Source organism: Bos grunniens, chromosome X (assembly GCF_055505025.1).
Source record: "Bos grunniens cultivar Pamir isolate PY7600 chromosome X, Bosgru_T2T1.0, whole genome shotgun sequence".
NCBI classification, from domain to species: domain Eukaryota; kingdom Metazoa; phylum Chordata; class Mammalia; order Artiodactyla; family Bovidae; genus Bos; species Bos grunniens.
This window is the reverse complement of record NC_141194.1, coordinates 140,365,823-140,389,961: the sequence shown is the minus strand read 5'-3', so window position 1 is coordinate 140,389,961 and position 24,139 is coordinate 140,365,823. Positions and strand designations below refer to the sequence as shown.

The 24,139-nt window shown below is 38.6% G+C and overlaps 1 protein-coding gene across 11 annotated transcripts in view; it reads left to right on the top strand.

Moving 5' to 3' along the window:
- LOC147341495 (uncharacterized) overlaps positions 1–24,139 on the top strand; it is a 786,153-nt gene that overhangs the window by 692,139 nt on the left and 69,875 nt on the right. Inside the window, exons 9-10 of one of the 11 annotated variants that reach the window (XM_086387346.1) lie at positions 2,582–2,674; positions 3,515–4,473. The exons of 9 other annotated variants lie outside the window; for them this stretch is intronic. In XM_086387346.1, the coding sequence (XP_086243472.1) occupies positions 2,582–2,674; positions 3,515–3,519 (98 nt within the window). In that variant the 3' untranslated portion in view covers positions 3,520–4,473. Of the gene's footprint in view, positions 1–2,581; positions 2,675–3,514; positions 4,474–24,139 lie in introns of those variants that run through there. One more of the 11 variants, XM_086387337.1, reaches the window with a different exon arrangement.

The following is a 24,139-nucleotide window of genomic DNA, read 5'->3' as shown; positions in this document are numbered from 1 at the left end:
TTTTACAGATAAATTCACAAATGGGTGTCTTAGAAAAGTCAAGAATGCTTTATAATGCTATCTCGTAATTTCATGTTCTAAAATTGAGTTTTACAAGTAGTTGTGATTCCTGTATTCATGAAACTAAGAAATTGAATTGGAAACTAGATTCACCAGCTAATGAATTGTGGGCAACTTTAGCACACTACTGCTGACCTTAACTATGATCATGTGGAAACCTTTTCTGATAGAGTAAGGAACTCTATAATTCACTTACCTTGTGATTTAATTCTGCTCTGATAAGCAGAAATTGCTAAACACTATCAGATTCTGCTGATGTTATTACATTGGAGACTCTTTATCTCCTGGGACAGACCTGAAACCAGTTTGAGCTAGTTACTTACCTCAGTTGGTGGGAAAATGGTATTAATTGTTCATGAAGTTAATATTGTAGCTTTTTTGCAACAAACATATATCCGTTGTCATGAAAGGGAAAACATCTCTGTTGCAAAGACAGCTGAACATTTATTGGAGTTCCTGCACCAGCCATCTTTTAGATTTTGAGACTAACTGAACAGAATATGAATGATTTCCTGAAATCTTTACTGTTTCAATATTCAAAGCCCATTTTTACCTTTGGTGAGTTAGTGGAAGTATCTACAGGTATGAACCTTTTTGGATTGTCCAAAAAAAAGGCAATTGGGGTCATATCCCTTTGTTAGTCACCAGGAGTCACCAGGAATTGTAAGCTGGAATTCCTACTTGCAGGACCTGGACTAGAATGAGGTAAGTGAGGTGCCTCTGGCACAGAGTTTAAGAGGACACGCCTTCTCAGGGTGGGGCATTCTTCAGTGTGGGCTTCTGTCAGTTTTGTACCCTAGGTGCCTCACTCAGTTCGGTTCAGTTGTTCAGTCCTGTCCCACTCTCTGTGACTCCATGGACTGCAGCACACCAGGCCTCCCTGTCCATTGCCAACTTCTGGAGTTTACTCAAACTCATGTCCATTGAGTCGGTGATGCCATCCAACCACCTCAACCTCTGTTGTCCCATTCTCCTCCCACCTTCAATCTTTCTCAGCATCAGGGTCTTTTGAAATAAGTCAGTTCTTTGCATCAGGTGGCTAAAGTATTGGAGTTTCAGCTTCAGCATCAGTCCTTCCAGTGAATATTCAGGACTGATTTCCTGTAGAATGGACTGATTAGATCTCCTTGCAGCCCAACGACCCTCAAGAGTCTTCTTCAACACCACAGTTCAAAAGCATCAATTCTTCAGTGCTCAGCTTTCTTTATTGTCCAACTCTCACATCCCCACATGACCACTGGAAAAACCATAGCTTTGACTAGACGGACCTTTGTTGGCAAAGTAATGTCTCTGCTTTGTAATATGCTATCTAGGTTGGTCATAACTTTTCTTCCAAGGAGCAAGTGTCTTTTAATTTCATGGCTGCAGTCACCATCTGCAGTGATTTTGGAGTCCCCTCCAAATAAAGTCTCTCACTGTTTCCATTGTTACCCTGTCTATTTGCCATGAAGTGATGGGTCCAGATGCCATGATTTTAGTTTTCTGAATGTTGAGTCTTAAGCCAACTTTTTCACTCTCCCCTTTTACTTTCATCAAGAGGCTCTTTAGTCCTTCTTCACTTTCTGCCATAAGGGCAGTGTTATCTGTATATCTGAGATTATTGATATTTCTCCCAGCAATCTTGATTCCAGCTTGTGCTTCATCCAGCCCAGCATTTCTGATGATGTACTCTGCATAGAAGTCAAATAAGCAGGGTGACAATATACAGCCTTGATGGATTCTTTTCCCGATTTGGAACCCATCTGTTGTTCCATGTTCAGTTCTAACTGTTGCTTCCTGACCTGTATACAGATTTCTCAAGAGGCAGGTCAGGTGGTCTGGTATTCCCATCTCTTGAAGAATTTTCCAGAGTTTGTTGTGGTCCACACAGTCAAAGGCTTTGGCATAGTCAATAAAGCAGCAACTGCTGCTGCTCCTAAGTCGCTTCAGTCGTGTCCAACTCTGTGCGACTCCATGGACCGCAGCCTACCAGGCTCCTCCATCCATGGGATTTGCCAGGCAAGAGTACTGGAGTGGGTTGCCATTGCCTTCTCTGCAATAAAGCAGAAGTATCTATTTTTCTGGAACTCTCTTGCTTTTTCAATGATCCAGCAGATGTTAGCAATTTGATCTCTGGTTCCTCTGTCTTTTATAAATCCAGCTCAAACATCTTGAAGGCTCACTCACTCTGACCTAATGTTGGACCTGCCCTATAGCCACAGATCTATAAAACTGATACTATGGATTTGGATTGAAAGCAAACTAAACTAAGAACCTGGTTCATTTACGGGCCATTAAAGCATTTTGAAACCTTGCATCAATTGAGTTATATAAAAATTTAAAGCATTCTAAGAAACAAAGCAAATCATAAACAAAGTCCAGTTGAACCAGCTCTGACTGTATCCAGACATATATGCTTTTGAAAAATATTCGAATTAAGGAATAGCAAAGAATAAAATATTATTTATACCAAAAGGAAATGAAATCATTCTCACATTTTGGATTGAGACCCTAATTCTTTTTGATTGTCTCTTCCATACAGTCATAAGCATGCAGCTGTATGGATGGCTTTACTTGGAATCAGTAGATTCCTCTACTATAACGCTCAATCATTGTGCATCCCAGTATCTAAGAGGTGAGTGCTGGGAACTGTCCTTTGACTTTGTAATGTTGAATATATATATATATATATATAGCTCTATTACTGTATAACCTTGATGACTTTATTTGGCCTCTGTAGATCTTGGTTTCCTCATCTGAAAAGTGACTAATATCTACAATATAGGAGTTTTGAGGGGTTAATGAAATAACAAATCTAAAGAAACCAGCATGGTGTCTCATACATGGTAACTTCTAAAAAAATTATAACTAGTGTAATAAATGGTGCCAATCATTTGTGAGATGTCATAATAGCAGATGTCACTATGAGATAAGATCCCCGAAACCAGCTGTTTTACTTTAAGGAAGCACTGCAGGGGAATGGGACAATGAAAAATGGCCAGTAGTTTTTTTTTTTTTTTTTTTAATTAAAAAATTATTTATTTTTCGCTGTACTGGGTCTTTGTTGCTGTGTGGGCTTTTCTCTAGTTGTGGCTAGTGGGGGCTACTCTCTAGTTGCGGTGCTCTGGCTTCTCACTGTGGTAATGTCTCTTGTTGCAGAGCACGGGTTCTAGGGTAGTGCAGGCTTCAGTAGTTGCGGCACATGGGCTTAGTGGTTGTGGCTCCCAGGCTCTAGATCACAGGCCCAGCACTTGTGCACAGGTTTAGTGTCTCCATGGCACATGGGACCTTTCCAGACCAGAAATTGAACCCATGTCTCCTGCATTTAATCTGCAGGCAGATTCTTTACCACTGAGCCACCAGGGAAGCTCTATAGTGGTACTTTTTAAATATGTATACAAGTTTACTTCTACATCATTTTCAAAAGCCCCTTTACTAATTGAATTGTTTTTTTTTTTTTTTTTTTCTTCTTCAGGATGACTTTCAGCACTTACTTTTTAGAGGGAGGAGAAGACTCTTTAGAGAGGGGATTGTACAGCAAAAACAGATTTCAGGGAGAACTGTATCTATATCATCTCTCAGGATGGTCTATTACCAAGAGACTTCTGTGCTAGAAAACAGAATCTCTTGTGATTGTTTTCTCTGAAATAAAAATGATTCATTAATTTTGATGGGTATCAAACAGCAAACAGAATACATTTCACAACTCTATTGTCAGGTTAAGAGTGGTCCTTATTGATTTGTGTTACACCTTCTCCTTGGATATCGTACTTTTGCTTTAAAGACTTCTACATAGGATTTGGAGCTCAATGAATCTATTGATTTCATACCACTGACTAGTTTATTGCCCTAATTTTGGTTACCTCTGTGACTCTGTAGAACTTACATCCTTTTGTACTCTCTCTGATTGGAATGCAATGTTTTTGCAATGATGGCAAATTGCAGTGGCATATGTTATTGATTTTAGTTAATGAAAAACTTGTTACTCTCTTTTCTTTTAATGGCTATTGCCAGAATTTCATAACCGTAGGCCCATTTTTCTTTTGAAGATTCTCTGTACTTTAAGAGGTTGGAGACACACATAATGTTACAAGTGAAAATATTGAAGCAAACTTATCAACATGGTCCCAAGGACTTGTTTATAACTAAGCAGGACTGGCAGAATAACATTGAGAAAACAGACACCATTTGATGAATAAGCAATTCTCCAACAGATTCCATTCTACTGTTTGTATGCTTTTGTGCTTTACAAGTGTGTGATAAGCAATAAGTAGTACTTATTTAACTGAAACACAGCATCAGTCTTGTTTATCCAATTAAGTGGAGGCAGGAAAAAAAAAAAAAGAACATGACTTAACTTAGATGAGACCCTCTAGATCAGTGTTTCTTAAAATGTAGTTTGTGGATCACATTTATCAGAGTGAAGCTCATTTTCATAGTTGGTAGTTCTCTCTAGTGTCAGCTCTAGGACAATTGTCAAGTCATCAAAGCTTCTCTCACAACTTCCTTACTTCTTTTCACTTTTTCATATGCCTGGTGCCCATGACTTGCTCCTCACTTCTCCCAAAGGCCTTCTTTTTTATGCAGTACTCTGTGTTTTGGATTGATTCTTTAGTCTATCCCTCCTGTCTGTCCCTACCCCAAACTTTCATCATCAAAACTTTCCTGTCTGGTATTCTACTGTCTGTCAGTAAAGTAAGAAAGCTGGTTATATCCTTGGTTACTGAACAAACACATGTCATGATTTGCTCCTGCTGCTGCTAAGTCACTTCCGTCATGTCTGACTCCGTTCGACCCCATAGACGGCAGCCCACCAGGCTCCCCCATCCCTGGGATTCTCCAGGAAAGAACACTGGAATAGATTGCCATTTCCTTCTCCAATGCATGAAAGTGAAATGTGAAAGTCAAGTCGCTCTGTCGTGTCTGACTCTTAGAAACCCCATGGACTGTAGCCCACCAGGCTCCTCCGCCCATGGGATTTTCCAGGCAAGAGTACTGGAGTGGGGTACCATTGCCTTCTCCGGTCATGATTTGAGAAGAGATAAAAGCCTTTCTTACTCTTCCTTCAAGATACTGTACTAGATCAGAATTGTTGGCCCAGCAGTATGTGTTATCTAGAAATTGTTTAAGTATGTGTTAGAATATGGTTTTATTGTCCCATAATTATTCTTTCTCTGGGAGAGTAATAAGAGACCTACAAGGCATACCCAGGGCAGGTGACAGTATAGTAGTAGGGTATAGAAAATATTTACTACAGTATTATTCTTCTCAATGTCTACCATAAAAATTACAAAGCCATTTGTCTTCAGAGTCAATTATGGCCCAATGACTTGTCACAAGACAAGATTAAAAACTGTTTGGAATTGCTAATTGATGTGGGGTTTCTTTTGAGAGGAATAAAGGGGTGTCTCATGGCCCCTTTGAGGCCTATATGAATGCTTAGCACCATTATTATATTGATGTATTCTTTTTCTAATATGCTCATCCTCATTGTTTGAAGGCAGCTAAACCCAGGTATTTCGATTCTCATTGCACAAGTAGAAATACAGAGAATTACAGAATCAGATAAAGTATTCAAAATTTCTTATATTTCCTAGTTTATTATCCATCTGTAAAGTAATAATATTAAGTACCTAGTAGAGGTGGTGTCGGAGAAGGCAAAGGCACCCCACTCCGGTGCCCACTCTTGCCTGGAAAATCCCATGGATGGAGGAGCCTGGTAGGCTGCAGTCCATGGGGTCGCTAAAAGTCAGACACGACTGAGCGACTTCACTTTCACTTTTCACTTTCATGCACTGGAGAAGGAAATGGCAACCCACTCCAGTGTTCTTGCCTGGAGAATCCCAGGGGCGGGGGACCCTGGTGAGCTGCTGCCTATGGGGTCGCACAGAGTCGGACACGACTGAAGTGAGTTAGCATAAAACTACTTATTTTTGAAAGTGTTATCATTGGTATTTAAGTCTGATCTCTAACATTTTAAGTTATATAGACTAAAAGTCTGCTATAATTGCACTTGTATTTTGTGTGTGTGTGTGTGTGTGCGCATTGTGTTAGTTGCTCAGTGGCATCCGACTCTTTGCAATCCCATGGACTGTAGCTCTCCAGGCACTTCTGCCCATGAAATTCTCTAGGCAAGAATACTAGAGTGGGTTGCCATTTCCTTCTCCAGGGCTCCTGTAGGGGAAATTAGAATTGAATGCCTCAAATATAAGAGTGCCCCATCCAAACATGTTCATTATCAGAGTGTTACTTACCTTGAACTAAATTAGACTCTTACCAGAGGATCTAATCATTGATTCCAAAATACGGTAAAACAAGTGAGCCTCAACCTGTGTCTAGAAACCCAACCCTTTGTCCCAAATTCCTAGATACTAAGTCAGCCTGCTTTAGGAAAGAAGCCTGCCATTGGCTAAAACTCTTTTGAGTTTTTTTTTTTTTTTTTTAGGTCTGTGTGTGTGTGTGTGTGTGTTTTGCCTATCCTGTGAACAATTTTATATGTCTTTATTGGGTTTGCTCTTTCTCTTATAGCCACTCCCTTTTGCCACTTTTCTGAACACTGCACTTCCATTTGGTAGATGGCAGGTGTTACATAGCCAAGGTCAAGCTCATGCCTTGGAATAAGCTTTCTTGAATATAAATTATATCATAGACAAATAAATAAATTTTTAAAAATCTCTCTTGAATAGAAAAAGTTACTGTATGTTGACAAAATGTAACTAATTTTGCATATACTTGTAGTGATTGCTTTTGCAATTCAAAATATCCTGTGCTCTTAAATTTGTGTATGTTAAAGTAAAGCCATTTTCCTCTGATGAGATGCTTCACATTCAATTATATCAAAATTCCTCATCTGTGACTCTTGATTTCAGACTTCACTGTTTGTGCATCTATTGAATTTGAGACAATATGCAACAGAAATGTTGTTTTCAGTGTTTGGTAATTAAAACATAGGAGGGGAGTTATAAGCAAACAAAAGCCACTTATAAATGTTTTAGACTCTTTAGAAAATATTAATGTTAGAACTAGGAGTCTCACATGATAAGTTGACTGTTTCTGTTTTTTTGTTTTTTAAAAACTTCACCTGCTACTACCGACTGAGTGAGATTAAATGTGGGAATAAAAAACAGAGGAATTTGCTGTACTTTAGAGTGTCCTTTTAGTGCCACCAATGTCAAGAAGCTTGGGGAATGGAAAACCTAAGGGTAATAGGTCTTTATGATAAATGCAAAATATAAAATGCAGTTGTAATCTGTCTTATCCGCCAATAGGCATAACTATAGGATTTAGCAGGTATCAAAGCTCAGTGTTCATGCAGAGCAATATTCATCTCCAGTATTTCTGAAAGAATACAAGCACAAAGCTGCTTTGTCATCTCTATAGAGCCATGTAGATGGAAGCATCTTGGGCTAATAAAGCTAAGTATATTTGCTTTTAAAGAATAAATATTGTTTTACTTATGACCTTGGAGAGAGTCAACTGGACCATATGCCTTCCCAGCCTCTCCAAAGCTGAGTAGGTGGAGGATCAGTTTGAAAGTTTCAGTGATGTGGGGTTGGTTTTCCAACTCACAGCTAAATAAAAATTAATTTTTTAATCTATGAAGCAAATTTTTTTGCAAACGTTAAAGTATTACAGTATGGAAACACATGTTTTAAAGAATCACTATTAATAGTGGGTAGAATAGTGCCCCTCTTCTCCAAATGATCTTCCCACCTGGAACCTCAGAAAGTTAACCTTGTATGGAATAAGCGTCTTTGCAGATATATTTAAGGTATATATACCTACCTTAAATATATTAAAGGTATATTTAAGGTGTATATATACCTTCCTTAAGGTAAGGAACTAGATATGAGATCATCCTGGATGTGGGTGAACCCTAACTCCAGTGGCAGTCATCTATACATGATACTGAAAAGAATACACAGAGACACAGGAAAAAGCCATGTGAAGACAGAGGAAGAGATTGGAATTATGTTGTCACAAACTACAGGAGGAGATAAGTTATCAGGGAAATATTACTGTGTTGTATTTGTTTTCTGTTTTTTTTTTTTTTTATAGCAAGCAGATATGAGCTCCAGGAGGACAGGAATCATGTATGTCTCCTGTTTGATTTTATTCCATGGAAAAGAAATAGAAGAGAAAAAAAAGAAAAACATTAGAAGCATATAGAAGTTCATCCAGAAGTCCCAATATCTATCTAATAGTTTCAGGAAATGAGAACAGAGAAAATGAAATAAAATAATCCAACTGATAATAGAATAAAATTTTTGTTACCATAAAAAAGACACAAATATTCAGATTGAAAAAGATTATTTCAAGGGAAAGATTCTTTATATACACGTTTAAACACATGTTGATCAATTTTTGGCACCCCCCAAAAAATATTCTAAAGTCTTCCAAGAATGAAACTTGTAACTATCTACAAAAGAAAGAGAAATATACTCAGCACAACGATTTTGAGGACACAAATATATATATATATATATTTTTTTAAATTTTATTTTATTTTTAAACTTTACATAATTGTATTAGTTTTGCCAAATATCAAAATGAATCCGCCACAGGTATACATGTGTTCCCCATCCTGAACCCTCCTCCCTCCTCCCTCCCCATACCATCCCTCTGGGTCGTCCCAGTGCACTAGCCCCAAGCATCCAGTATCGTGCATCGAACCTGGACTGGCAACTCGTTTCTTACATGATATTTTACGTGTTTCAATGTCATTCTCCCAAATCTTCCCACCCTCTCCCTCTCCCACAGAGTCCATAAGACTGTTCTATACATCAGTGTCTCTTTTGCTGTCTCATACACCGGGTTATTGTTACCATCTTCCTAAATTCCATATATATGCGTTAGTATACTGTATTTATGTTTTTCCTTCTGGCTTACTTCACTCTGTATAATAGGCTCCAGTTTCACCCACCTCATTAGAACTGATTCAAATGTATTCTTTTTAATGGCTGAGTAATACTCCATTGTGTATATGTAACCACAGCGTTCTTATCCATTCATCTGCTGATGGACATCTAGGTTGCTTCCATGTCCTGGCTATTATAAACAGTGCTGTGATGAACATTGGGGTACACATGTCTCTTTCAATTCTGGTTTCCTCGGTGTGTATGCCCAGCAGTGGGATTGCTGGGTCATAAGGCAGTTCTATTTCCAGTTTTTTAAGGAATCTCCACACTGTTCTCCATAGTGGCTGTACTAGTTTGCATTCCCACCAACAGTGTAAGAGGGTTCCCTTTTCTCCACACCCTCTCCAGCATTTATTATTTGTAGACTTTTGGATCACAGCCATTCTGACTGGTGTGAAATGGTACCTCATAGTGGTTTTGATTTGCATTTCTCTGATAAAGAGTGATGTTGAGCAGCTTTTCATGTGTTTGTTAGCCATCTGTATGTCTTCTTTGGAGAAATGTCTATTTAGTTCTTTGGCCCATTTTTTGATTGGGTCGTATATGTAAGCAATTAAAAAAATTTCCATGTATATACTCTCTTTGAAAAACTTCCCAAGAAAGAATGCCAACAAAATGAAAAATAAATCTGTAAAAGATGACATAAACGGTATATAGGGTCACAAAGAGTTGGACACGACTGACATGACTTACACTTGGATGCAATCTAAATACAGGTTAAATAATAGTGTAAAATAAAATTAATAGCCATTTGGAATTAAAATCTCAGATTTTAAAATGAACTGTGCCCAACATCCAGAATGTTTCATGACACATAGTTGGCACTCCATATAAGTTGTTGGTTGAAGTATAAGAAAGAAAGAAAAAGTAAGCCAAATTTTTTTTTTTATATTTAGTTGGAGGATATAGATAATGATTAATTCTGGCCAAAGGTAGGCACATTTTTTATTTAATAGATAATAAATATTTTGGGTTTGGGAGGCCAAGAGCTAATCAAGAATATTATGTAGGCATCTATATAAAATACTTACATAATGTCATTTTAAAGTATGCATGGGCATTTAAAAAATGGTGACCTGGGTTTTAATTTGACCCATAGGCTGTAGTTTACCAATCCATGCTCTAGAAAGTGATAGTTATGTCTGTTTAAAGCTGGATAACATTAAGAGAATGACAATGGAAAAAATTGAAATAAAAAACCATTAACCTTTTCACACTAGGTGGGGAAAACCAAACAAAAGGATGGTATGATAAAACAACAGCATCAACAATGTAAAGCAAAGATCTTTATAAATAGAAAAAAAATGGCAAGAATCACATCACAATGCTGGAGTGATTTTAAAAAAAAAAAAAGAATTGGTATGTGACCATCTGTGCTACCATCCAAGGCAGAGAAATGGATGTTCAGAGGAAGCTTCCACACATTGTTCACTATGAATATTGCATTAGTGTATCTGGTAGTACTTAATTGTATGCCTGTGTACTAGCTGCACAGAAGCCTGAGGAAGAGAATTTACAGTATGCCACCTTGGGGATATAGGATTTGTGATGTGGAAAACTATGTTATAGGATATTAGGCAGCTAAGAATAGCACAGGTTCACATTCATTCCTGCTATTCAAAACCATCTATAGATTCAGTGGACTGCCTAACAAAATTCTAATTGCCAAGGCAATCCTGAGAAAGAACAATGCTGGAGGCAACATACTTCCTGATTTCAAGTTATAGTACAAAGCTACAGTCGTCAGCAAAACAGTAAGATACTGGCACAAAAACAGACACAAAGGTCAATGGAATGGGATAGAGAGCCCGGAAATAAAACCACGGAATTAACCTACAACTAAGGTGGCAAGAATATACAAAGGAGAAAAGACAGTATCTTCAACAAGTGGTACTGGGAACACAGGATGGCTGCATGTAAAAGAATAGTTCATGCAACTTCACAACAAAAAGCAAAGAACTTGATTAGAAACTGTGCAGAAGAATCATGAAAAGATACTCAACACACTAATCATCAGGGGAATGCAAATCAAAACCCTGATGAGATCACCTCACACTTGTTAGAATGGCTGTAATCAAAAACAAAGTAAGCAACAAATGTTGGCCAGGATGTAGAGGAAAGGGGAACTTTGCATGCTGTTGGTGTGAATGTAAATTGGTGCAGCCACTGAAAAAAGTATGGGGATTCCTTGGAAAACTAAAAACAGAGCTACCATATGACTCAGCAATCTACTTCTGAGTATATAGCTGAAAAAAAGCAGAAATGCTAATTCAAAAAGATATGTGCACCTCAATGTTCATAGCGGCATTTTTACAATTTGTCAATATATGAAAGCACACTAAGTGTCCATCAACAGATGAAAGGATAAAGAAGATGTGGTATACACACACACACAATGAAATGGAATACTACTCAGCCATACCATAAAAAGAATGAAATTTTGCCATTTGCAGCAACATGGATGAACTTGAAAGGTGTTAGGCTAAGTAAAATAAGTCATAGGCAGAGAAAGACAAATATTGTATGATGCCATTTATATGTGGAAGCTAAAAATACAGCAAACTAGTGAATATAACAAAAATCAGACTCACAGATATAGAGAACAAACTAGTGACTACAAGTAGGGAGAGGAAAAATGAGAGGGTCAATATAGGGGTGGTTGGTTAAGAGGTAAAAAATTAAGTAGAAAATAAATTACCTGGATATATCATACAACATGGAGAATATGGCCAACATTTTATAATAACCATAAATGAAGTATAACTTTTAAAAATTGTGAATTACTAGATTGTAATATTTAATAATATAATGTTTAAATACTGTTTGTACTTCAAAAAAATGACTTACTACTATTTCATCAAAAAATGAAGTCTGTCTACCGTCCCTCTGATCTTGGGAGGACCTTTTTGACTGACTATCAGTAAAGTAGGGCAGAGATGACACTGTGTGCATTCCCAGGGCTAAGTCATAAAGAGTGTTGTTTTCTTTTGGAATCCAGTAATCATGCTATGAGGAAGCCAAGCAGATCATGGAAAGGCCCACATGGATAGAAACTGAAGCCCCCAAGCTTCAGCCACAGCTCAGCTCCCAGCTAGCTGTGATTGCCAGCTATGAATGAGGCATATTAGAATTTGATATCCCAGTGCCATTTTGACCTGACCCAATTGATATTACTTGAAACAGAGGATACTTCTACCTAAATCCATGCCCAAATTGCAAATTTGTGAGCTAACTACATTATTTGTATTTTGAGCCACTTGGTTTTGGTACGGATCATTTTGCAGCAACAAATAACTTGAATAGTAACTGAACAAGGGTAGTCGTGAACTGGGCTTGGCAGGGTGAGACTATAAAGAATCATCATCCTTACTACTATGAACACTTTTGTTGTTGTTCGGTCACTAAGTTGTGCCTGACTCTTTGCAACCCCACGGACTGCAGCACTCCAGGCTTCCCTGTCCATCATCTCCTGGAGTTTGCTCAAACTCATGTCCATTGAGTCAGTGATGCCATCCAACCATCTCATCCTCTGTCACCCCCTTTTCCTTTTGCCCTCAATCTTTCCCAGCTTCAGTGTCTTTTCCAATGAGTCAGCTCTTCACATCAGGTGACCAAATTATTGGAGCTTCAGCTTCAGCTGAACGCTTTATTGGTGAGCTTATTGAGAAAACATTGTGGAGACTAGGGAAAGAGACTGCTATCTGCATGACTTGTCATCTTGTTCAGTGGACTGAACACTTTTCCTGTAAAGATATGTCTTTTAGTAACAATTCAAAAAGGACACAGATACAGTCACAGGCTTAGCCTATTATAAAATGCCAGTTTACATACTTCTTCTCAGATTTCTTTGTTACTAATGCTTCAATCCCTGACATTGTGGCTAAATCCCACACAATGTGATGAAACCATTATCTACTGCCCATTACTTAGTGTAGATCCATCTCTCAGATTATCTCTCCTTACAAGCAGAGTGGAAAACTATATTACTGCTAAAATTCTCACTATGGGAGGAGTTACTTCACTGTTCTTCAGATCAGTGCCACCATTGAGTGGGACTTAACTGTTGGCACTTTAGAAAGTGCTAGCATATTGTGCAGAGTCACCTTTAAGTGAGACTTGATTTTTTCTTCTTCCTAAGGAATTCCCCATTGAGTCTACAGGTATAGATGGAAGTGATGGCAGTGTGATGGATGTAGGCATACTGGTGTTTTAAGAATCCTGCTGCTGCTTTTGCAACTAACATGTGTCTCCAAGCATAGTCCCTCCACTTCTCCTTTGGTGATGGACTTGTCCTTGGCATACATAATTTGTGATGACTGCAATGTCCAGAAGGTTTTTTGTCATCAAGCATTCAGTGTCTAGGAGAGCCCATCAGTAAGTAGAAAATAGTTTTCATAAACAGATGAGGTATTTACTAGTGGAGGCAGTAGTTTTGCTTCAAAACTCTAGGAGTGTCTACTGTGCACCTCTAAGCAGGGACTGGTTTTGATTTTGTATAGAACTTCATACAGTCCAATACACTTCAAAACATGGATGGGCTAGGATATAGTAGCCAAGTGGTGAACTTGCTTGCATAATATTGTAGTCTAGGACATCTGGAGATCCTTCAATACTTTTTGGTCTCTAATTAAAGGTTTTTGGTTACTTGTTATATGAGTTGGAGCAGGATACCCAAATGTGTTTTGTTTTGTTTTTTAAAGTTTTGATTGAAATTGTTGCAGTATTGCTTCTGTTTTATGTTTTGGTCTTTTGGCTGCAAGGCATGTGGGATCCTAGCTCTCTAATCAGGGACTGAACCCACACTCCGTGTATTGGAAGGCAAAGTCTTAACCACTCTACCGATAGGGAAGTCCCCTAAATGTGATTTATATAAGAAGTCTTATCAAGTATTGTTCCTCTTTCTTAAAATTTAGAGGAGTAAGTTGGAGGGACTTGTGTTTCACTTTGGAAAGAACATCATATCATTCCTCAGGCCACTGGACCCCTAGTAAACTTTATCAGTGTTCAGATTCCTAGATTTTCTTGGGATTTATCCTACATTTTGATAAGCATCTGTGTCACTAAGGTATCTAAGATAACTGCTGCTACTTCCTGCTTACAGTCCTCTTATCATACTGTCATCATTAGTACCATAAGCGTGATGCCCTGTGGCATGATGAAATGATCCATGTCCCTGGAAATAAATTCTAACACAAATCTGAAAAGTTAATGTACCCTTGAGGTATGACGGTGGTAGAGTGCTATATCTACCAGGCAAAAGCTAACTTATTTTCTGTTGTTCTCTGTTTATTGGGATGGGAGAAAAAGTGTTTACTAGAGCCATAGTGGTGTACCAGGTGCTGGAGATTATGTTGATTTGTTCCAGAAAATTGACTTGACTAAACAGCAGCTGCAGTTGGAGTTACCACCTGATTAAGGTTAAAATAATTCGTTGCTCTGCTCCAAGATGACTTTTTCTTATGCTCAGGCCAGATGATTTAAATAACAATAGGAAAGGTTTTACATATTTCAGACATTTGATGGTGCCATCAGTCACTTTCATTCCCCTATTTTACTGTTTTTTTGTTTTTTTTTTTAAATTTTGGAACATTTGATGAATCCAGGAGTTCTCCCATGACACATCTCCCCATGAGTCAGGGAGACAGTGTGAGCATTCTGCTCACTGGCTGTTCCGAATACCTATCAGTAACTGGAATAGTAACCGCAAGACAATTTGGAGATCTACTGAGCTCCAAAACTCCATCTATCAGCTGAACTTATAAATCCCTCTTTGGCCAGAGGACTATAGTGATGTACTGAGATATTAACTTTATATTAGGTCTAGTGTTCACTAATGGAGAAGGCAATGGCACCCCACTCCAGTACTCTTGCCTGGAAAATCCCATGGGTGGAAGAGCCTGGTAGGCTGCAGTCCATGGGGTCACACAGAGCTGGACATGACTGAAGTGATTTAGCAGCAGCAGCAGCAGCAGTGTTCACTAATACCTGAAAGATATGAGTAACCTCTTTTCTCTAAGCCACAGGCTTTTTGATAATGGCTTAAGTCCTTGTGATTTTATTACAGAATCTTTCCTCAAGGATTCCCATCCTCCCTTTCATTCAAAAGTAGTGAATTTGTTAACTGGCCATGAACCGTGAACTTCCAGATGTTCAAGCTGGTTTTAGAAAAGGCAGAGGAACCAGAGATCAAATTGCCAACATCCACTGGATCATCGAAAATGCAAGAGAGTTCCAGAAAAACATCTATTTCTGCTTTATTGACTATGCCAAAGCCTTTGACTGTATAGAACACAATAAACTGTGGAAGATTCTGAAAGAGATGGGAATATCAGACCACCTGACCTGCCTCTTGAGAAACCTATATGCAGGTCAGGAGGCAACAATTAGAAATAGACATGGAACAGACTGTTCCCAAATAGGAAAAGGAGTACGTCAAGGCTGTATATTGTCACCCTGCTTATTTAACTTATATGCAGAGTACATCATGAGAAATGCTGGGCTGGAAGAAGCACAAGCTGGAATCAAGATTGCCAGGAGAAATTTCAATAACCTCAGATATGCAGATGACACCACCCTTATGGCACAAAGTGAAGAGGAACTAAAAAGCCTCTTGATGAAAGTGAAAGAGGAGAGTGAAAAAGTTGGCTTAAAGTTCAATGTTCAGAAAACTAAGATCATGGCATGTGGTCCCATCACTTCATGGGAAATAGATGGGGAAACAGTGGAAATAGTGTCAGACTTTATTTTTCTGGGCTCCAAAATCACTCCAGATGGTGATTGCAGCCATGAAATTAAAAGATGCTTACTCCTTGGAAGAAAAGTTATGACCAACCTAGATAGCATATTCAAAAGCAGAGACATTACTTTGCCAACAAAGGTCCGTCTAATCAAGGCTATGGTTTTTCCAGTGGTCATGTATGGATGTGAGAGTTGGACTGTGAAGAAAGCTGAGTGTCGAAGAATTGATGCTTTTGAACTGTGGTATTGGAGAAGACTCCTGAGAGTCCCTTGGACTGCAAAGAGATCCAACCAGTCCATTCTAAAGGAGATCAGTCCTGGGTGTTCTTTGGAAGGAATGATGCTAAAGCTGAAACTCCATTACTTTGGCCACCTAATGCGAAGAGTTGACTCATTGAAAAAGACTCTGATGCTGAGAGGGATTGGGGGCAGGAGGAGAAGGGGACAACAGAGGATGAGATGGCTGGATGACATCACCGACTTGTTGGACATGAGTTTGTGTGAACTCCAGGAGTTGGTGATGGACAGGGAGGCCTGGAGTGCTGCATTTCATGGGGTCACAAAGAGTCGGACGTGACTGAGCGAGCGAACTGAACTGAACTTGAGGTTTATGATCTGAGAGGAGACAGTGATTCATTATTTTGATAGTTTAAGTTAGGATCTTTTAAAGATTTAGAATTCTTTTCAGATTTGTGAGTCAAATAAGACACTAATGGGCCTGTGACTTGTTTCAATCCTGGGAACTCAATAATCAATTTTCTTCTATCAGAGATCCATCAGGGTCATTTCAGTATGATTGAAAGACGGCCTTGTCCATTGCATTAATTATGTCTATATTGCCTCTAACTATTAAGGTGCTGTTTGGTATCTGCCATCTTTAGATTCCGCCATTCCCACTGAAATTAGGATCATGCTTTGTGGCCAAACTTGTTCTCTTCATCCTAAACGTAGGGAGGACACCTGCCATTGCACTTTTCAAAGATGCTGTTTCTACCTTCACTGGTGGATTTCTCTATATCATGATGAAGAAATTGTCTTTTGAACCCTCTTGTAGGATAGAATTAATGTGTGGTTTAATGTGTTACACATGACAATTTCATTCCAATGCTCCTATTTCCATAAGAACTTTTATGTATTTCTTTATTGTAGCTAGGAATTTATGGCATCTTTATTTCATGTAGGCCAAAACTCAACCAAGCACACAAAAGTACAGTTCTTTAACTCAGCACCTGTAATCTAGAATCTTGGATAAACGCATCCATTTTGCAATGAAGGTTTCAGGTAATTTTATAGGGATCTCTGGAGGTTGAAATGCGCTTCTCAGTTGTATCCCATTGGGGGAAAAGGCCTGATTTTTATACCCCACAATGTTTATTCACTAGATGCAAGCTACCCTAGGGCTTCCCAGCTGGCACTAGTGGTAAAGAATCTGCCTGCCAGTGCAGGAGATGCAAGAGATGCAGGTTCAATCCCTGGGCCTGGAGGAGGGCATGGCAACCCACTCCAGTATTTTTGCCTAGAGAATCCCATGGACATTGATGGGAGCCTGGTGGGCCTTAGTCATGGAGTTACAAAGAGTTGGACATAACTGAGCAACTGAGCACACACATAAGCTTCCCTGGGAAAGGGATGCAGCCTTGGTAAGATGGCTGTTTTTAGTCAAGGACAGTCCTGGAGAAAGAACAAGTGAGACAACTTTCAGTAACTGATAATAAATATTTTAGTTTTGGTGGGGATGGTCCGATGATATGATTATTGCATCATAGGATCCATTCTGTGTGTGTGCTCAGTCATGTCCCATGCTTTGTGATCCCATAAACTATAGCCCACCAGGCTCCTTTGTCCATAAGATACTCCAGGCAAGAATACTGGAATGGGTTGCCATGCCCTCCTCCAGGGGATCTTCCTGACTCAGGGACCCAACCCATGTTTCTGATGTCTCCTGTGTTGGCAGGCGAGTTCTTTACCATGGGTGCCACCTGAGAAGCCCATCAGAGTCTTACAATAACATCATAAATAGTTTTCCTAAGCAATTCCATCTCTGCTTATAATCCAGAAAGCTCTTTCTTCAGTGTAAGCCAGATCATAGCATGCTTTTCTTTAAAACCATTCGTCTTAGGATAAAATGTAAACTTCTTATTAAGGCTTTTATATCTCTGCAGGATCTCGTTCAGCTTAACTTACTATTTATATTGTCACAGGTTCATTATGAACACTTACACGGTCTAGCAAATTTGTTGAATGAATGAATGGAACTTTAGTTTTAACTTAAATAATCAACATCAAATAGGAAAGTTGTTAAACTGAACATTCAGGATCCTTAGATGAGCCACTTAGTTAATTGGGCTTAAAACTACCTAAACTGCTTATAAATTTCCTCTGAGACACATATAATAAGATATATTTATAATGTGAAAAATACAAGCACTCTACTAGCGTTAGGCAACTAGCTGTAGTTAGTAGTAATAATGTTGACGATAATATAATAGCAGGTGGCTCAATGGTAAAGAGTCCGCCTGCAATGCACAAGACTCAGGTTCGATCAGGAAGATCCCCTAAGAAGGGAATGGCAACCACTGCAGTGTTCTTGCCTGGAGAATTCCATGGACAGAGGAGGCTGGCAGACTATAGTTCGTGGGGTTACAAAGAGTCGGACCTGACTGACTGAGCACAATAATATTAAACTTTTCTCTGCTAGAAAGTGATCTGAGTTTGGCATTTATAATTTTAAGGCTGAGTTCCAGCTCTTTCACTTTACGTGGCTTCAGGAGTGAATCTATCTTCCTCTCTCCTTTCCTTCATCCCTTTTACATATGCATCCACCTATCCATCTGTATACCTATGGGTTTAATGGAATTCTAGTCTTTCTGAATTTGTTTCCTTATCTGTGAAATGGAGATAATAAAACTTCCCTTCAGTAATTTTAGCAACATTGTTAGACAGAATAAATGAAATATTATATATTAAATTATTTCTTGAACTACAGAATGCTATGATATTTTAATTTGATTTAGCTTAATTATATTCATGTAAAATGAAGTACAAAAATGTGTTTTCATTATCAAGTTTTGGTGATTATGTATGCCATCTCCCCTCTTTTCCACTTTTTCTGATCTTTCATGAGGTGACTCTTAGGCCAACATCATTAATAAAATTTACTGAACATGTACTGTATTTTAGACTTTGTTCTGTGCCCTGTGAATATCTACTGAATCCTTATGTGGGCCGTAGCAGTCAATTAAATTATATATTGGTTCAGGCAAAATAGAATATTATTTTATTAATGTGGGGGCTTAGTGAAGAAGAATTAGGTTAAAATCCAAATGAACATAGAATGTTAATTTTCTAAGAATTATCACTACAAAATTTTATCATTATTCAGACAGGTATACATCTTTCTGCAAAGACAGATCATATTTACCACATGTCAGTCAGAATGACTGGGTTTCTGATTTTAGGGAAATGAGAAAGAGTTTCAGCTTTACTGATAGAAAGCCTCCAACAAATTTTATTATTAAGACTCTTTTATTCAAATCCATGACTTTTGACTAGCTCTCCCTGTTTCAGATCTTTTTTTTTTTTTTTATTAATTAATGTCTGTTGAGGATAATGTATAACATATTGAGACATATTTGGTCTTAGGATAAGAATCTTTTAATCAGTAAATGTCTCACAAGGTCAGTACTACTTTTGCTAAAGTGGAAAAAATTCCCTATTATCACTGATTTAGGAGAAATAAAACCCCTTTTGGTTGATTGATATGCTAGAGACCCAGGAAATGTGACAGTCTGATGAACTTCACAAAACCACTTATGGTTATTATCTTATTGTGATAGGGTCATATAGAGCATTTGTAGCTAATATAAATCAAATGTAAATTCCATCATTGTTCAATATTAATCTGTTTCTTTGTTCCACTGTTTCCAGAACTTGATTGCCCTTCTAGCTTACTCTTCTCCTCAAGAGCTTAATTATTCTTAGTGATTCTAATTTCCTTACAACAGCAGGAGAAATACTTGACTTTCCAATAGGAAGTATTTTTTGAATAATATCTTCCTTCTGTGAATCTTTTTTTATAAATCAAATTCTTTTCTCCTATTTACACTGCAGTTTTCATGAAAAAATATGATGAATTTATGATCTGGGCTTTCAAATAATTTATTTTTAATTTGAGCATATAGGGAAAAAAAGATTCAGCTAAATGTTCTCTCCAGAAAGGTCTTCCCAGAAAACTTTATCTAATCAGCCCCCTCCCCTTATTCTCTGTCATAGCTAGCTTTTCCGTTTTATAACCATTCTTACAAAGTTTGTCGACCATTTGTTTATTATTTTCCCCTGATGGGAATATTAAGTGCATGATCACAGAAGTTGCTCTTTTTTTCCCCTGCATTATCAAGAACACCTAGTTCATGGCTGGTAAGCAGTTTGGTGAATAAATGAATTAATCAATTAATGAAAAGAGGGAAGCAGGGAAGGGGAATATGGATGGATGAGTAGCTGAGTAAATGAATGGTTAAAGGGTTTTAATTGACTAAGTTCAATAAGAGAGAGTAGTGTGATATGGCTGCCAAAGTAATGATAGGAGGGCTGTTATAGACTAGAGGGATTAAATTGCTCCTGACTAATTTCAAGAGCTAGAACTAGGGTAAGAAAGTGAGGTACAAAGGGATATTAACAATAAATTAACTTTGGAAATATTTTTTTTCTTTCCTGAACTTTTCCCCCCCAGCTTTGTTGAGGTAAAATGGAAATAATAGTAATACCTACTATAATAAATAGAGCTAAGCTGAAGCTTACATAGGTTAAGTAACTTAATCTGTGCCCAAGTTTACACAGATAGTATGAAACAAAGCTAGAAGGTAACCCTATACTTTTTTTTACTCCAAAGCTGGATCTGTTCACCTCTTCACTACATTGCTATACTTCTTATCAGCCAAGTGCTATACTAAGTATTTACCTGAATCATCTCATTTAGTGATCATAAACCATTTTGAAGTAGGTGTTTACTGTTAGCCAGATTTTAAAACTGAAGCTCAGAGAAATTAACTTGCTTAAGTCAGTTAAGGAAATCAGAGTAAAAATTCTCATCCAAATTCTTCTGATTCCAAAGTTCATGCTGCTACCACACAGCAACTCACTCACTTTTAGTGCTTGGCCTCTCAAGAAAGCAAACATTTGCTTTCATGGAACAATTTGAAAGGACCTGAAAACTCATCTTGTCTGATGGTTGGTGGACCAAAAATGTCCTAGTTGTTGCTTAAGGGTCATCCCAAGGAAATTTGTGTTTTTAACTTTATTGTGGTGATGGTAATATTTATCATGGAATCTGTTTTAATTAAATTGTTCAATAACATGGTACCTGTTGGAGAACGTGGTCCATACTGTGCTGTACCCTTCCAAACCTCCTCAGGGATGAAGGAGGAGGGAAGAAAAATGTCTCATCCCAGGGGCAGCTCCTACTAAAGGCTGACCAGTTTTCAAGGCTTGTGCCCCACCACTCTGGGCTGACTCTGAAAGCCCATCTTGGTGGGCTTCTTTGAGATTTTTGTTGGCATTATGCATGCTAGGTCTCTTCAGTTGTGTCCAATTCTTTGCGACCCTATGGACTGTAGCCCTTCCGGCTCCTCTGTCCGTGGGATTTCCCAGGCAAGAATACTGGAGTGGGTTGCCATTTCCTCCTCCAGGGGAACTTCCCCACCCAGGGATCAAACCTGAGTTTCATTATGTCTCCTGCATTGGCAGATGGGTTCTTGACCACACACGCCACTTTTATGGCAGCCCAACTTTTCTTCTATCTAATCCTGCTTCCTTTTATTTCCTCCCTTCCATAGGTATTCATTCAAAGAGTGTTCTGTATACTTCCTGCATCCTAATCTCAAGGTTTGCTTGTCAGAGAACCCTATTTGCAATTGAAAGTATAGGCTAGGAGATGAGGAGGCATGAGAAGACATAGAGGATGAGAAGACTAGGATTAATAAGGAGCTGAATACAAAGGCACAACTAGTCAGTGAAGCACTAAAAGACGGGAAGCAGGAGGACAAGTTGCATATTTCCCAACTTTTTTGAGACCTAACCACCCTGACCTACCAAAGTAGGGTTTAAGGCTATGCTTCCATGATGCCAATTCCATCAAATATTTAGGATATATAATTATATAGTTTATACATACATGTCGGAGAAGGCAATGGCAACCCACTCCAGTACTCTTGCCTGGAAAATCCCATGGACGGAGGAGCCTGGTGGGCTGCAGTCCATGGGGTCACTGAGGGTTGGACATGACTGAGCAACTTCACTTTCACTTTTCACTTTTCACTTTCATGCATTGGAGAAGGAAATGGCAACCTACTTCAGTGTTCTTGCCTGGAGAATCTCAGGGACGGGGGAGCCTGGTGGGCTGCCGTCTATGGGGTCTCACAGAGTCGGACACGACTGAAGCGACTTAGCAGCAGCATACATACATGTATACATATCTTATCCATATACAGATACAAATGAACACACATACATATGTGTTTGTGCATCCTATTGGCTGATCAACCAGTTGATTGACTGGTGTGGTACTTTTCCACCAGGTGTTTGTTTTGGCTTCCTATTGTAAACCTCAGAAAAGGTAAGCCTTTCTGACTAGGTAGCAGGGGAAATAATTAAGTTTCATTCTTCTGAGAGGCTGTGTCAGCAGCATTCAGTAAAAATGCAGGGTAAGGTATAGGATATGAAAATTGCAACATGCTAACAAATGGAAAACCTTTCACTGTTAACAAATTAGAGGGATCCAATACTGTTTCAAATACTTGCTGATTATTTTAGCATTTCCCTTTGAATTCTGAGACCATTCTGGAATAAGGAGAGACAGGAAGCAGAAGGAGAAGCAAAGAACAAATTTCCTGTTCTTTGGGAAACTGTCATAGTGTCTTGTGGAACATCCTGTGATGACGTGTGCTTTCCTGTCCCACTTTGTGTCAGGGCAGTGAGTTAGCTAGTATCTGCTAGAAGCCGATTTTGCATAATGCAGTGACAGTACATAAATATCCATGTATCTTGCAGTATGTGTGTTTCATTACTTATAATGAAATAAACATGGTTAAGTCTGTTGTATATTGTTGTTTAGGAGCAGATCTCACCTGAAAAAGCTGGATTTATTGAGACAAATCAATAGTTCATAAAGCAGCTTTGACCTGGAGCTTTCACATAAGGAACTCTAGTGGAGATACAAAAGAAACGGAAGACACAGCCCCTGCTCTTAAGAAACTTACAGTCTAACTGGCATCATCAAATATAAACACCTGAGAAAAACTGAAAATAGATAATGATTAAACGCAGTACTGCTTAAAGTTGTCTGCAGGATAAGTGAACTCACACACCAGGGAGTCAGTTGGAACTTTTCTTAAAAATAACAGTTTCATATGTGAAATAATGCTTGTTTTGTCTAAAACTTATGCAAAAATCTAATTCATTTCTAAATCTACTTGTATGTTTTAGTAGAAGAATGATGCTCTTGTCTCTTCCCCAGTCTTAAGGTAAAATGAACACTCCAGAAAGATGTAGTGTGTTTGTATTCTGGTCTTGCCTGGTGGCTCAGTTGGTAAAGAGTCTGCCCACAATGCGGTAGACCTGGGTTCAGTCCCTAGATTGGGAAGATCCCCTGGAGAAGAAATGGCAATCCACTCAGTATTCTTGCCTGGAGAATTCCATGGACAGAGGAGCTTGGCAGGCTACAGTCCATGGGGTCACAAAGAGTCAGACATGACTGAGAGACTAACTCTTTCTTTCTTTGTGTGTGGTTTTCCTAACACCTAGAATTTGAAAAGTATGGAGTTAATTTGTATTTCTTCAGATGACCTGTTTGTGTATTTGAGTACAGGCTGTCCTCTTCTTGAAAAACTTTACATAGGTAATATTAAGCAATGTGACAAGCTGTTAAAAATATTTTTGTGCAAGGTCTTTGCTATCTCTCTGATAGCATGATCTAAATGTTATTGTAAAGCCCTGTGAGGACCTCTACTTGGAAACATGTTAGTCAGTTGGCTGGCAATAACTAGAAATTCATCACAAAATATGTCTCCTTCACTTACTATTAAAGAGTGAAATATTTTATGCCTGTGCCTTTTTTTGGTGAAATGTATTTTATTAGTTTTCTATTGCTGCTGTAACAAATAACCACAAACTTAGTGGCTTAACACAGCTCAAAAGTTGTATTAAAGATTGGATGGTCAGAAGTCTGAAGTGGCTGTCACTGGGCTAAAATCAAGGTGTGAGCCGGTCTTACTTCTTTTTGGAGGCTCTAGGGAGCCGACTTGATGGACATGAGTTTGAGCAATCTCCAGAAGTTGGTGATGGACAGGGAAGCCTGGCAAGCTGCAGTCCATGGGTTCGCAAAGAGTCGGACACAACTGAGTGACTGAACTGAACTGATTGAGGGAAGCATCTGTTCTTGTCTTCTAGTT